Source organism: Amblyraja radiata, chromosome 4 (assembly GCF_010909765.2).
Source record: "Amblyraja radiata isolate CabotCenter1 chromosome 4, sAmbRad1.1.pri, whole genome shotgun sequence".
Taxonomy (NCBI): domain Eukaryota; kingdom Metazoa; phylum Chordata; class Chondrichthyes; order Rajiformes; family Rajidae; genus Amblyraja; species Amblyraja radiata.
Genome location: NC_045959.1, coordinates 96,890,386 through 96,903,951, shown reverse-complemented (window position 1 = coordinate 96,903,951; position 13,566 = coordinate 96,890,386). Strand labels below are relative to the sequence as shown.

The 13,566-nt window shown below is 40.5% G+C and overlaps 1 protein-coding gene across 2 annotated transcripts in view; it reads left to right on the top strand.

Annotated features, from left to right (window-relative positions):
- The window catches only part of gli3 (GLI family zinc finger 3), a 380,662-nt gene extending 368,032 nt beyond the window's left edge, over positions 1–12,630 (top strand). For both annotated transcript variants that reach the window (XM_033019985.1, XM_033019986.1), the window contains exons 14-15: positions 5,748–6,075; positions 8,959–12,630. In XM_033019985.1, coding sequence (XP_032875876.1) covers positions 5,748–6,075; positions 8,959–11,318 — 2,688 coding nt within the window. In that variant the 3' untranslated portion in view covers positions 11,319–12,630. The remainder of the gene's footprint in view (positions 1–5,747; positions 6,076–8,958) is intronic.
- The last annotated feature ends 936 nt before the right edge of the window (positions 12,631–13,566 follow it).

The following is a 13,566-nucleotide window of genomic DNA, read 5'->3' as shown; positions in this document are numbered from 1 at the left end:
GGAACCAGACCCTGGGGCAGCGGAAACAGATGCATTTTCACTGCATTGGGGGAAATTGTTTATTTATGCATTCCCTCCTTTCTGCCTCATCAGTCGGGTATTAAGGAAAATACAGCAAGACTCTGCGTCTGGTATTTTGATAGTACCCGATTGGCCTACTCAACCATGGTTCCCGGTGATACTCGACATGGTATTAGAACCATGCATCACCATCCATCATAGACCTAATTTACTGGTTCATCCCGTAACAAGGGAAAGTCACCCATGTCATAATTATACAAACCTATTAATTTGTAGAGTTTGAAAGCACCTCTACCACACCTGGGACTGACGGACCGAACAGTGGATATTATTTCTGCGGCCCACAGACAGTCCACCAAAAAACAGTACTTGGTGTACATCAAGAAATGGGAAATGTATTGTCACAACAATAACATCACCCACAGATCTATGAACATCCTGTCTGTTCTGGAATTCCTGGCAAGCCTCCATTACGATGAGAGGCTCAGTCATAGTGCCATCAACTGCGCCAGAAGTGCTCTGTCAACATACCTGTGGCAAGGAACAGAGCGCCATTCTGTTGGGACACACCCCCTGGTAACCAAACTCATGAGGGGCATTTTTAATGTTAATCCCCCAAGAACCAGGTACTCCCAAATATGGGATGTGAGCATTGTACTGACCATGTTAAGAAACTGGTCTCCAGCTACAGCTCTGTCCCTACAGAAACTGACTATGAAAACAGTCATGCTGATGGCCTTGGTCACGGCACAAAAGGTCCAGTCGCTACAGAAACTAAGGCTGGACAACATGACTATTTCATCTGGAAATTTAACTTTTCACATCAATGAATTAGTCAAACAGAACAGACAGGGGTCAGCAGGCCTAAAAATAGAATTCAGGGCCTACCCGACAGATGATCGTCTCTGTTACTATTATACATGGAGTATACTAAGATCATCTGAGGCAAAGTAATGGCACTTTTAATCAGCTACAAACAGCCACACAAAAAAGTGACAGTCCAGACCATCTCGAGATGGCTAAAACAGGTCCTAGTAAAGGCTGGAGTAGACACTAACATATTTAAATCTCACTCCACCAGGGCTGCAGCTACATCGGCAGCTATGAAGTTGGATGTTCCTATGGACCAAATCCTCAAGACAGCAGGATGGTCAACGGAGAAAACTTTCCAACGATTTTATAACAAACCAGTAATTGAACCTGGAACATTTGCAGAAACAATTTTAAGTTCTGTAATATGATTTTACCCCATAAATAGGGGCTATAATTTGGTGTTAATAAATTTATCATTGTTTTTCAATATCGTATTGATGTCTAATGATCTTAACACTATTCTCCCCATAATCAAGGCAGATGTGATGCATGGACTCGTTTCCACGGCATGAAATCACAGAGCTTTAAAATCTTCACGTAGTCACTCACGTGACTCCGAAGTAAAATAGTAAGATTAAACGAGAACTTACCAGTTTGAAGTTTGATCGTTATTTTATGAGGAGTAAAGTTGAGGGAATACGTGCCCTCCGCTCCCACCCTTGATCATATACTCAACTGGTATCTCTTCTCTAATCTTACTATGTTTAGTCATTACAGTTATCTGTGATTTCACACCGCTGCTTTGAAGAATGACACGCATGCGTCCTGGCGGGGTTCTTCACGTATTCCCTCAACGTTACTCCTCATAAAATAACGATCAAACTTCAAACTGGTAAGTTCTCGTTTAATCTTACTATTTCTATCTACTGTTCTACCATTAAGACTGATGCCCTAGTTCATACCCGTAGTGAGACCCATTATGATTCATAATATCAATAAGATCTCTGTCCCAGGATCTCTTCTTTTGCTCTGAAGACATGAGACTGAAGTTGGATGTGTCGAATGCCATGATTGTGTAATGGTACAAGCAGGCTTCGAGAATCTGGATCGATGATGGAGAAAAAAACTTAAACAATGTAAAGTTAAAAACAATGCATTTATTAAAACATTAAAATGTAGCAACAAGGATCATGCACTTCTGCCCGCCAAGGACTCTTTCTTCAGAAGGCTGGTCTGGAGAGCTGGAGGGGTTTGGCACAGTTCCGGATCATGATCGGAAGGGTAGTCTTATGAGCTTGCAAACAGCTTACACTTACATAATCAATTTAACAGCCTTTTCCCTTAATTTACAAGCAGATGGCAGCTACATTGGGAAAAAACAGCTAGCCTACCTCATAAAGAGATAAAGTTATTAACATATAAAGTTATTTACTGCACTCAGCTTCAAGCTAGTCTAAATCCCCTTCTTTCATAAATAAGTTGTCTCATCCCACTACTTTATGACATGTTTTACAGCTGCATTCCTCAAGGCTTCATGATTTACTTGTTTTTTTATTAAACAAGGTTACTTACTTACTTAGCCTAGGTGCTGTTAGCTGACATTGCATTTCCCGTTCCGACACCCGCTGAGATACTCCAGCTTTTTGTGTCTATCTTCGGTTTAAACCAGCATCTACAGTTCCTTCCTACACAAAGTCCATTTCCGTCACAGGCATGTTTTAACCCTTGCATCACGGGGGGGGGGGGGAGAGTCTGTCCCAGTCTCAAGCAAATTCTAGGATCTTGCGGGGAGATAAGATTTAGGAATTGTCCTCAGAAGCCAGAAAGGTAGAAAAATGTCAACATGAACAGGTTTACATGAACTGAGAGCAGTTAACAATGGCACAGAAGATCGACATCTTGGGACAAAATAGGGAAATGGGTTGGGAAAGTCAGGAGGAAGCACAGTCTTGAAACTGGCGATTTTTCCAAACATTTCTCAGGGGTAAATCAGGCAAAACTCAAATGTTCAACCCTGGGAGCACCTACATCCAGTCAACTTTAAAAAAGAAGAGCACAGAAACAAGGAACTGCAGATGCTGGTTGACAAAAAAAACCCAGCAACTTTAGTAGCACTGCTAAATTTGTGGAGTCTTTATTTTCTTTGTGGCCTCGGGGCTAATACTCCTGTGGGTATTAGGTCACGGGAATGGAAGTTCGGGTCTTTTGAAGGGCTCTCCCCCAGTCCGATAACCAGAAATGCCTGTTAAAGTAAAACATAAATACTGTACGTTCATTCAAAAATAGATTTTGTGGGGTGAAATACCCCCAGTTTGTGACTCGTATAACAAGCCCTCGCACGTCCAGCACTAACAGAATGATCAGCAGTGGGGTGATGGCTAAACTGAGATCCCTACCTCTGCTGTGGCAAGCTGGCATCAGAGTTCCAAAGAGCAATGTATGGCGATTCTGCTAATGAGTACATTTTCACTTGGTTGTAGCAAATTTGGGATTGTAGATTGACCAAAATTAACTTCTGGAGCTTGGAAGAATTGCAGCATCTAACAATTCTAACTATATTCACTGGAATTTAGAAGGATGAGAGGGAATCTTATAGAAACATATAAAATTCTTAAGGGATTATCCAGGTCAGATACAGGAAAAATGGTCCCGATGTTGGGGGAGTCCAGAACCAGAGGTCACAGTTTAAGAATAAGGGGTTGGCCATTTAGGACTGGGATGTAGAAAAACTTTTTCACCCAGAGAATTGTGAATCTGTAGAATTCTCTGCCACAGAAGGCAGTGGACGCCAATTCACTGGATCTTTTCAAGAGAGAGTTACATTTAGCTCTTAGGGCTAATGGAATAAAGGGATATGGGGAGAAAGCAGGAACAGTGTACTGATTCTGGATGATCAGCCATGATCATATTGAATGGCGGTGCTGGCTTGAAGGGCCGAATGGCCTACTCCTGTACCTACGTTCTATGTTTCTATAATCAATGCCTCAGATTCACAGGCAGTGGCCCATATTGGATCAGGCCTTTGATCAAAGAACAAACAGCCCTCAATCCTCCTATTAAGATCTTTTCCATGGCTTAAGTTCCACGTTGATTTGGAACCTCATAAGCCTGGTGGAATTTCATGCAATTGAGCAATTAATGTCCATTGATGCCATATGTCCAGCAGTATTTGTTAAGCTGAATACTAGGAGAAACCAAATGGAATTTTCAGAAGTGCACTTTGCATTCACATGCTTTAGATAACACTAACATGTGCAGCGCTTAAAATATTCTGCATTGTGAGAAATTTTCTGCACAGTTGCATTTAATGATTCTTCTGTTTTAAAAAAATGCACATGCACAAATTCAAAGTGATCAGTGCAATGTTATTGATCAATCTACAAACTCCGACACATTACTGCTGCAAACTTATTGAATTCTGTGGCATGTAAAATTCAGGTCGATTACATCTGACTGGAGCACTAGCCTTTCTTACATGGACTGGAATAAACTCAGAGCATGCACTATTGATATTTAATATGAATCCAAAATGTAATGCACTGTGCAAATTATTAAAATGGTACAAACATTTTTTTACAGTCAAAATCACGTTTGCTTGGTTGCAAATGAAATGTAATGATCCATTATTTTGATTAACTCAGTCCTACAATTAACTGCTTCAAACTGAAAGTAACTGACTGTTCTCTTTCTTGTTTTCACTAACTTGCTGACATTACTGTCTGGTGCTTTCTTGTTCTGTCTTCCTAAGGACAGTGGGTAATAAGGTGAGATTTTATTGCCTGAATTCCTCCTCCATTGTTTGAACAATTTTGTGTTAATACTTTGTGAAGGCATCGAGCTGTGAATTTATGGAAAGTTTTAATTCTGTAGCGTACGGGAAGTCTGTGGCATGTAGCCACCCCTGAGAAAATGATATCAGGCCATCTGCCAAGAGGATAGTTAGAATTCAACCATATTGTTCAGTTATGGATAAATCCGGTTTTGTTACCTGTTTGACACACTATAATCTGAGTATCTACCTCCAATGCTGAAAAGCCACAAATTCCCCAATACATTTTGGGAACTCTTCCAATTGTAACTTTATTTCTTATTAATAATATGGCTGAAGAAAGAATAAGCAAAGAATGTTTCAAAGATAAGAAGTTTGCTTTAAAAAAAACAGGGACCTTCAGGGTGGTTAATGCCAGGGCAATTTTGTTTGCTTTATCCCTCTCAGTCCTCTTCCAATTTATTAATGTCTAATTTTGTAACTTTTATCGTTCTTTATATTCTCATGACCTTAAAAATCTTCTTTGCCCATAAATTCCTGTAGTTTAATTCCAAGCCATACAATGTCTACAGAAGCCCGTTCCTTTGGAACTACTGATTGACTTGTACACTTGCTATTTTTGATTTAAATCCTCCAGTTAGTGAACTGCAGCACAATTTGACAAGCTTTCATTCCTATTATTTCAGGATAGATCCTTTTACATCTCCTTGTAGTAAGTAATTATTTCCCAATCAAATCCTCAAGCTTTCCTATTCCTACACTGAAGCCAGTTACACAGCAGTTCTCTGGTAGTTCCTTTCTTTTGAGATTCAGAACAACATCCAGGAGAGCAGTCAGTGCATGCTTGTAGTGTCATCTTGTAGTGTCGTTCAGTTGTGGCAAGTGTATACAGGTGTGTAATTCTCCTGCTTGGTGTTAAACCACTCAAATTTCTTGCTTTCTTTCAAATAGTTTAAAAAATTTTTTTTTAAGTTTAGTCGAAATCAGACCGTTATTAATGATATACTGGCATAAATTGTTCAAAAAAGAGAATTTCACCAAAATAATTTAATCTTTAGTTTTGTGTAGCTTTTACTATGTAATTGGACACACTCGCGGGCTGCAAGCTAAAGAATTGAGCCATTTCTTCCTCTCCCTCTGGCAGACATCTCAGCCAAGCCCTGGTGGTGAGTCTACGTGCAGCAGTGAACCGTCCCCCTTCAGCAACCACTCCAACAGTGGGATCGAGCTTCATCTGAATAGCGGAGGCAGCGTGGGAGATCTCAGTGCCACTGATGAGACACCGATCATGGACTCTACAGTTTCCACAGCAACCACAGCATTAGGCCTGCAGGCCAGAAGGAATTTGACAGGGACCAGGTGGATGGAGCAGCTAAAGGTGGAGAGGTTGAAACAAGTCAATGGATTCCTTCCCAGAGTCAACACTGTGCCAGCAACCAAAAACATATCTTTGCCTCCTCTTCCAGGAAGTGGTAAGGAAAAAAAAAGCACAAGCGCTTTTAATTATTTCTTAAAACTGCAGAGAAGAGAGCCATATCTATATAAAATGAATTCTAGATGTCGTCAAGCTGGAAGGAATACAGCGAAGATTTACGAGGATGTTGCCAGGTTGGGGCTATTAGGGAGAGGTTGAGTAAGCTGGGATGCTAAGATCGTGAAAGGAATAGATAGGGTAGATGCACAGAGTGTCTTTCCCAGAGTAGGTCAATCGAGGACCAGAAGACATAGGTTTAAGGTGAAGGGAAAAAGATTGAATAAGAATCTGAGGGATAACTTACTCACACAAAGGGTGTATGGAACGAGCTGCCAGAGGAGGTAGTTGAGGCTGGGACTATACCAACGTTTAAGAAACAGTTAGGCAGATACATGGATACGAGAGGTTTGGAGGGATATGGTTCAAACACAGGTAGGTGGGACGAGTGTAGCTGGCACATATTGGACGGTGTGGAAAAGTTGGGCCGAAGGGCCTGCTTTCATGCTGTATGACTCCATGACTAAAACCAGGGAACGTTTACTTAAGTTTAAAATGTAAACATCTGGAGGCAGGGAGGAAGAGCTGAAAATTGTTAAAACTGAAAATAAGTACTTATTTGATTCAATTTCTATATCACTTTAGTTTAAGAAAAAAATTAATAACAATAAAGGAATTCCTGAACATTTTACAAGAATGTATCAGGGTCGACAGACAAAAAAATTATTAATAAGTCATTGTCATTTTGCTATTTTTAAAACAATAGCTATTGCAGCCTAATGTTAACCCAGGCCCTGGGTTCAATTATAACCTAGATAGATCAGCAGAGTAAATGGCCTAGGAACAGCACGGTGCTTTAACACAGCCCACAGAGTTTGCCAAATTGCACCCGACTCAGGCATTCATGAGTTGTGTACACTAAGTCATGCCGTGGCCAGATATTGAATGCATGGTTGATCACCACTCACTTAAAATTCTTCTGTGCAGTTGTGGCTTGTGGCCGTTCATACGCAACCAGGTCTGTGCAACACGTCTAAACTTATTTCAGTGAATCTAAAAGGAAGGCTATCTCTACAATGTTCAAGGCTGTGGATTCCAACACTTGAATCTGCTCCTCTTTGTTCCCACCACTAATCCCTGCGACTCCCATACCCTACCCCATTCTCCTGTGCTCCAGGTCTCCTTCGGGCCTAACACCCACTTATTTCCCATCAGAACCACCTCTGTTCCCAGCCATTTGTGACCATGGGCTGGAGCTTTGATTCTCCCTCAATTCCAGCCGCCTTGCCACTGGAAACTCACTGTGAGACCCAACATCTAATTGAGTTTCTTGGCCGACTCCAAACTGGTAAAATGAGGGAGAGGAAAGGCCTTTGTTTGTCTAACGCCAATTTTAATGCGTACGACACCTTCCAACACCACCCTCTCCCAATCTCATCTCTTGAAGATGTTATTCGTAGTGTGGAGCAAATATAAAGTAATCGATTCCCAATTCTATGCCTTTTTGTTTCGCTTCTTGAAGTGCTACCTGAAGTAAACTTGCAAAAACCTTAATCCATGTTCCGAAAAGACGGGACCTATTACAACCGATCTTCCGCACAAGCCGAAAGGAAGTCTGACTAATGGAATTTAAAAAGTCATGGTTCTTGTGTTGCAGGAGGCCTTGTTCTATGATTAGGACATATGATGGTGGTTAGTGCAGGGAGCTCCTTACATGAACTTGCATGTATTTTACCTGAATTTGAGAGTGCTCGGTGTTTACTTTACTCTTCCTCACACACATTAAACCTCTTCATAAAAAGATTTTCAAAGTAATTGTGATATCTTGGTGATTATAATTGTGTAAATGCTGATGTGTGTGATTTGAGACAAGAATTTCATTGTCCTATACAGGGACACATGACAATAAACTCACTTGAACACTTGAACTTGACCTAAGAGTGATAAATTTATAAATTTATACATTTTTTGTCTGAAAAATGTACACTGAATAGATGTTTCTATGCAGAAACAACTTGTAAGTTCCCATTGCCATGCAATTAGCATTAAGCGGTAAAACATTGCTGCCCAAACATTTGTTTGTCAAACAGAATAGCCAAGTAAAGTGTGCTATAATATTCAAAATTATATTGCAATTGCTGTTTAATTTAAAAAATGCTTTCAGACCTGGAAATAAGTTTAGTATGGGGCTAAGATTCCACTCTCTCACTGAAGTCATTTAAATGATTAGGAAAATGGGAAGGGTTCTAAATTATGTATATGTTTCCATGTTCTTGCACTTAAGTCAGAGATTTTTACATTATGGTTCTCAATGGCTTCTTTGTCCTTAGAGTCTTTCAAGTCTGGGAAAGAATTAAGGAAAGAAAGTTGTGAGACTCCGCTGCTGGCATGTGGTCTTGCTTGCCAGTTACATCAATTCCCCATGTGTTCTTTGCCCTATAATATTATACATACCTCAGAACATGAATCGTATCCTATTGAAACTGTTTTTAGAGATGCCATCTCATACTATCATAACATATTGTACCCTTGTAGTATGTATTGAAACTATTCAAGTTTCTCCCCAAAGTATGAAAAATGCTTTAAAGTTCATTTTTAAATCTTAATTATGCGAGGGGAATAAGTACAAATCATAACTCTTAACATATAATTTTGCTTTATAATTTCTGGGTGAAAAAAACAAACGAATTTTAACTAATTTTTCATTCTGGGTTAAATATGACTTGTAGAAGTTATGGATTTGAACTTTCTTTAGTCATTCTATTTTTTTTAAAATTCAACATCCTACGAACTGTGCTTTGAAGCCTCTTCTGGTTGTGCGCAAATGAACTGTAAAACCGTGTCAAGTTATAACTACTAATTAACATCTTCCACTTAAACGCAGGCTCTCAGCTGGACAGCTCTAGTGTTGGAGGATCCATGACTATCATGCCAAACAGAAATGAACTTTCAAACGCAGATGTCACTACGTTAAATAAGCTGAATGAGAGACGAGACAGCACCACTAGTACCATTAGCTCTGCATACATGAGCAGTCGCAGGTCTTCTGGCATTTCACCATATCTTTCAAGTAGAAGGTCCAGTGAGGTCTCCCAGGCTGAAGGCCGACCACACAACCTGAGTGTTACCGATTCATATGATCCCATCTCAACAGATGCATCAAGGCGATCAAGTGATGCTAGCCATTGTGGTGGGCTGCCTGGACTACTGAGCCTTACTCCAGCACAGCAATATAGGCTGAAAGCTAAATATGCTGCAGCCACTGGTGGGCCTCCTCCAACTCCATTGCCAAATATGGAGCGGATGAGCTTAAAGGCAAGGATGGCCCTGCTGGGTGACTATAGAGATGCCGAAATATTTTCATTGCCTCAAATAAATGTTTCTCGGAGGTGCAGTGATGGGGCATACAATGCATTTGGCAGGAGGCCACTGTTGCCTAATGATGTGCCAGGCCATGGAATAAGAAGAGCCAGTGATCCAGTGAGAACAGTTGCAGAATCCTTCTCGACACACCCAGTACATCGTAATAACAGTCTTAACAATATTAATCCTGTCCCTGTGCCTCCCTCATTGGAGCGACATAACTTCAGCCTTCAGAACTACACTCGCTCTGATGGGAACCTCCATCGAAGCATCTACTCTCCTTGTCCTCCAAGTATCAGTGAGAATGTTGTTCAGGAGGCCATTGCTATGGAGGCTTATGACCACATTGACGTGGATATCTTGCCGGATGATGTAGTCCAGTACATTAGCTCACAAAGCAATGAAGTAGGCAGTCGCCTACAGAGTGAACTAAATATGGCAAATCTGGACATATATGACCACCTGCCAAACATGCCCTTAAGTGAAATGCAGCAGGATCACATAGTCGCCATGCCTTCTTTTGACCAGTCTCAGTCTGCAATCCAGCAGTTTGCCAGCCCACAGGTGAATTCCCAAACAAATAAGGATGACCTGCCAATTCAATGGAACGAAGTTAGCTCAGGAAGTATTGACATGTCACCTCAAAAACAGAAATACAGGCAACGAGCCGTGGGTAGTATACTACAGAGTCGGATGCCTGGGCTGTTTACCAGCACCACTAATCCCCCACAAAACCTTCCAACGGTTCACCAGAATGCATTTGCATGTCAGCCAAATGGGTATCAACAGTGCATGGAAGTGGCGCCGAGTGTTCAACGAAGTATTAAAATTCCAGCTCCCCAAACAAACAAAAGTCATCAGCATAACCAAAACCTCAACAGGCAGATGTTCATTCCTGCAACTGGGGAGTTCCCGTACGTTGCGGATTTACCAAACCGAGAGTTGGAGTCAGATAACTTACAAGGCGTTGGCAGCCAAGATGGATCACAATACCCTTCATTAGTGTCACCGCATCCAGCTACAAAGGTGACCAATGGGATGCAAAACCGAAACATGATGGTGCAGAATTTCAATCAGTGTCAGCAAGTTGCCAATCAGCAAACGATGGAAGGGTTACTTTTCCACTATGTGAATGGCTCTGCTCCAGCAAGCATCAGTGATTTAGGCATTATTGGATTTAATAACCAGCCACCTCAAGCTGCTGTTTTTCCAGGACTTCAAGGGTCCCAACAAATTTCTCACAGTTCAGGAAATCAACAGTTTGCCTTGCATACTTCGAAAGGTCATCAAATGTATGCAAGCCACAATGCCAACAAGCAGCCAAGTCTACCGACGAACCGAGTTACCCACCAGCAAAGCAGTTTAGGTAACATGAACCAAATTTACCGCATGACCAGTATTAAGACAGAGATAGACATGCCACAGACCCTGAACAGTTCATGCTCCAATGTGCAGCATTACATTCGGCAAGGTTATAACCAAAACTCTACCTTCAAACAGCAAGCCAGGAAAAATGTCAAGTTCACAGGTCAGGAGACTAGCTTCCAGCTGCAGCAGACTGGCCATAGCAAGTCAACAGAGCTGCTTTCTCCAGGTTCCAATCAAGTGACTAGCACTGTTGATGGCAATAGCCTAGACACTGTACAGATTGATTTTGATGCCATCCTAGATGATGAAGACCATCGCAGTTTAATTTCAGGAGCCCTGAGTCCAAGCATTCTGCAAAATTTCTCCCAGACTTCTTCGCGTCTCAATACCCCACGCACATCTCTCACATTCCATAGCATGCCCGTGAGCACCACAAATATGGCCATTGGTGATATGACCTCCTTGCTGAGTTCACTCGCAGAAGAAAGTAAATTCTTAACAGTGATGCCATAAAGATCCAGATAATGGGCAGGGTATTTTTTTCTCCTTTAGCCACCTATGTACATTTTAGCAATTTCGGCCCAACAAAGGGATGCATTCTACTAAATCCCTGATGTGGGATTAAAGGTGTCCCCTCGTGCCATGCATGGGAGAATGTGTCTTCCACTGCAGTAACAGATTTAAATTGAACAGCGTCAGTATTTTAAGTTAGTTTGTGTTTCTTTTTCACTTTGTTTACTGAATAAAGAACTACGGTAAATGTTTAATATGCATGTTTAGAACATTTAAAGGCCAAACATAAGCACTGTTCCCTGTAGTTATTGTAATGACAAAGTTTTTGTGCATTTCGTGTGATGTCAACATTTTTACAAGCGATATTTCACACAAGGGTAATGTTTAATGAGTGACTGTCCTTGTGAAACTATTGGCAAATATGATTGGTTTCACAATCGAAACCAAGAGAAGTCGTTTGCTCAGGTAGGTCTTATTGATATTTCTACTCTGTTGACCTACAGAAGTATTAAACGTGATGTGAAGGCTTCACAGCCAGGATGCTTTTATTGACTGTTGAATGGAATACTTGTACGGTTTTCAATTGTTTTATTTGTTTTTGTTTTTGTTTAATTTTTTTTTGCCAAGAAAGCCATATGGAGACCAGTACTAGTTGTAGAACATTTAGTATAGTGTTTGTTTGGATCTGTAGTACTGTATACATTCTAAAGTAGATGTGATCATTCTAGGGAAGCATAGTAAACTAGAACATATTGGTTGTGCTTCACAAAAAGCAGCATGTTATTTGCTGGATGTTGATAAGGTATGTGCCTTATTTCTTGTCAGTTTTACACATCGGGACCAACAGTACTGCCAAATCTTAGACTTGATAGCTGTGCTTGATGTTAAGCCATTCGTACTTTATTGTTTAGTATTTCCTGTTTGAGATATCACATTGGCAGCTTAGGACTCGTGCTTTAAAGCTTATTGTCTATCTGATTTAAAAAAAACCTTTACCATTGTAGTTTATCTTGTAAAATACACACTGTACTCTCAGTATTTTTCAGTATTTTTTAGATTTTTTTTCAGTGACAGCAACGATAAAATGTAATCCTTTTAATGTAAATACCTTCATGTAGAATTAGAATAGCCGTACTGAATTTAATTGGTGTTGGCACTTTAAGCTCCACCAAGACATCAAGCGGCTTTCCCTCGGACTCAACTCTGTAGCAGTGTATGTAAACATTGGACTTATTTCGCTTTGAGAACTACTTAGCGGTTGTGCAACAAAGGAACAAAAGTTTGTACAATTTTAATAAACCTCTCATTCTTAGCTTTTGTTATGTCTTCTTCTTGTCAGCTGCACATTTTGATTTTGATTTCCACATTGATAGTACAGGAACGTGATAATGTTCCTATTCCAACACTTTTGAAGTTAACATTTTTAATTTACATATTGATGACTTAAAATGGTTTGCAATATGACTGAAAAACAATGGTCACGTTAAATTATGTTTCCGAGATCAGAAGATGTGTCAGAATTGACCTAATGCTGCGTTTATGAAATATTCCATTGGTTGTTCTTTCTGAGGGTGTGGAAGGTAAAATAAATGTATTTGAGCAAATTCTTTCAAGTTCCTTAGTTTCTTAAAACTTTTCATGTTTTGATCTTATTACCATACTAGAATCATTGAGGAACTTTTTGTGCTCTACATCACTCATGCTACTGTTGCATCATTTGTTTCTTCATTCTTTTAATGTTGCCGATCTTGGGTCCAAAGCAGCCATTCAAAGCCAATTTGTTCCAATGTCCAGTAGAATTCCTTGATAATGCTACTCAGTCCGAGTTATTCAGCACGGAAACAGACCCTTAAACCCTACTCATCCATGCCTAACAAGCTGCCTATTTGAGCTAATCCCATTTGCCTGCATAAGGCCCATATCCCACTGAACATTTCCTATCCATGTACCTGTCCAAATGTCTTTTAAACATTGTCATTTTTCATGCCTCCTTCCTCTGACAGCTCATTCCACATACTACTCTTTGTGTGAAAAAGTTGCCCTTTAGGTAATTTTTTAATCTCTCCCCTCTCAGCCTCCAACCCATGCCCTCCAATTTTAGATACCCAACTTTAGGGAAATGACTGTGACCATTCACCTTATCTATGCCCCTCATGATGTTATTGACCTCTGTGAGGTCAACCCTCTGCCTCATTTGCACCAGGGAAAACGTCCCAGCATATCCAGCCTATCTTTATAACTTAAATTC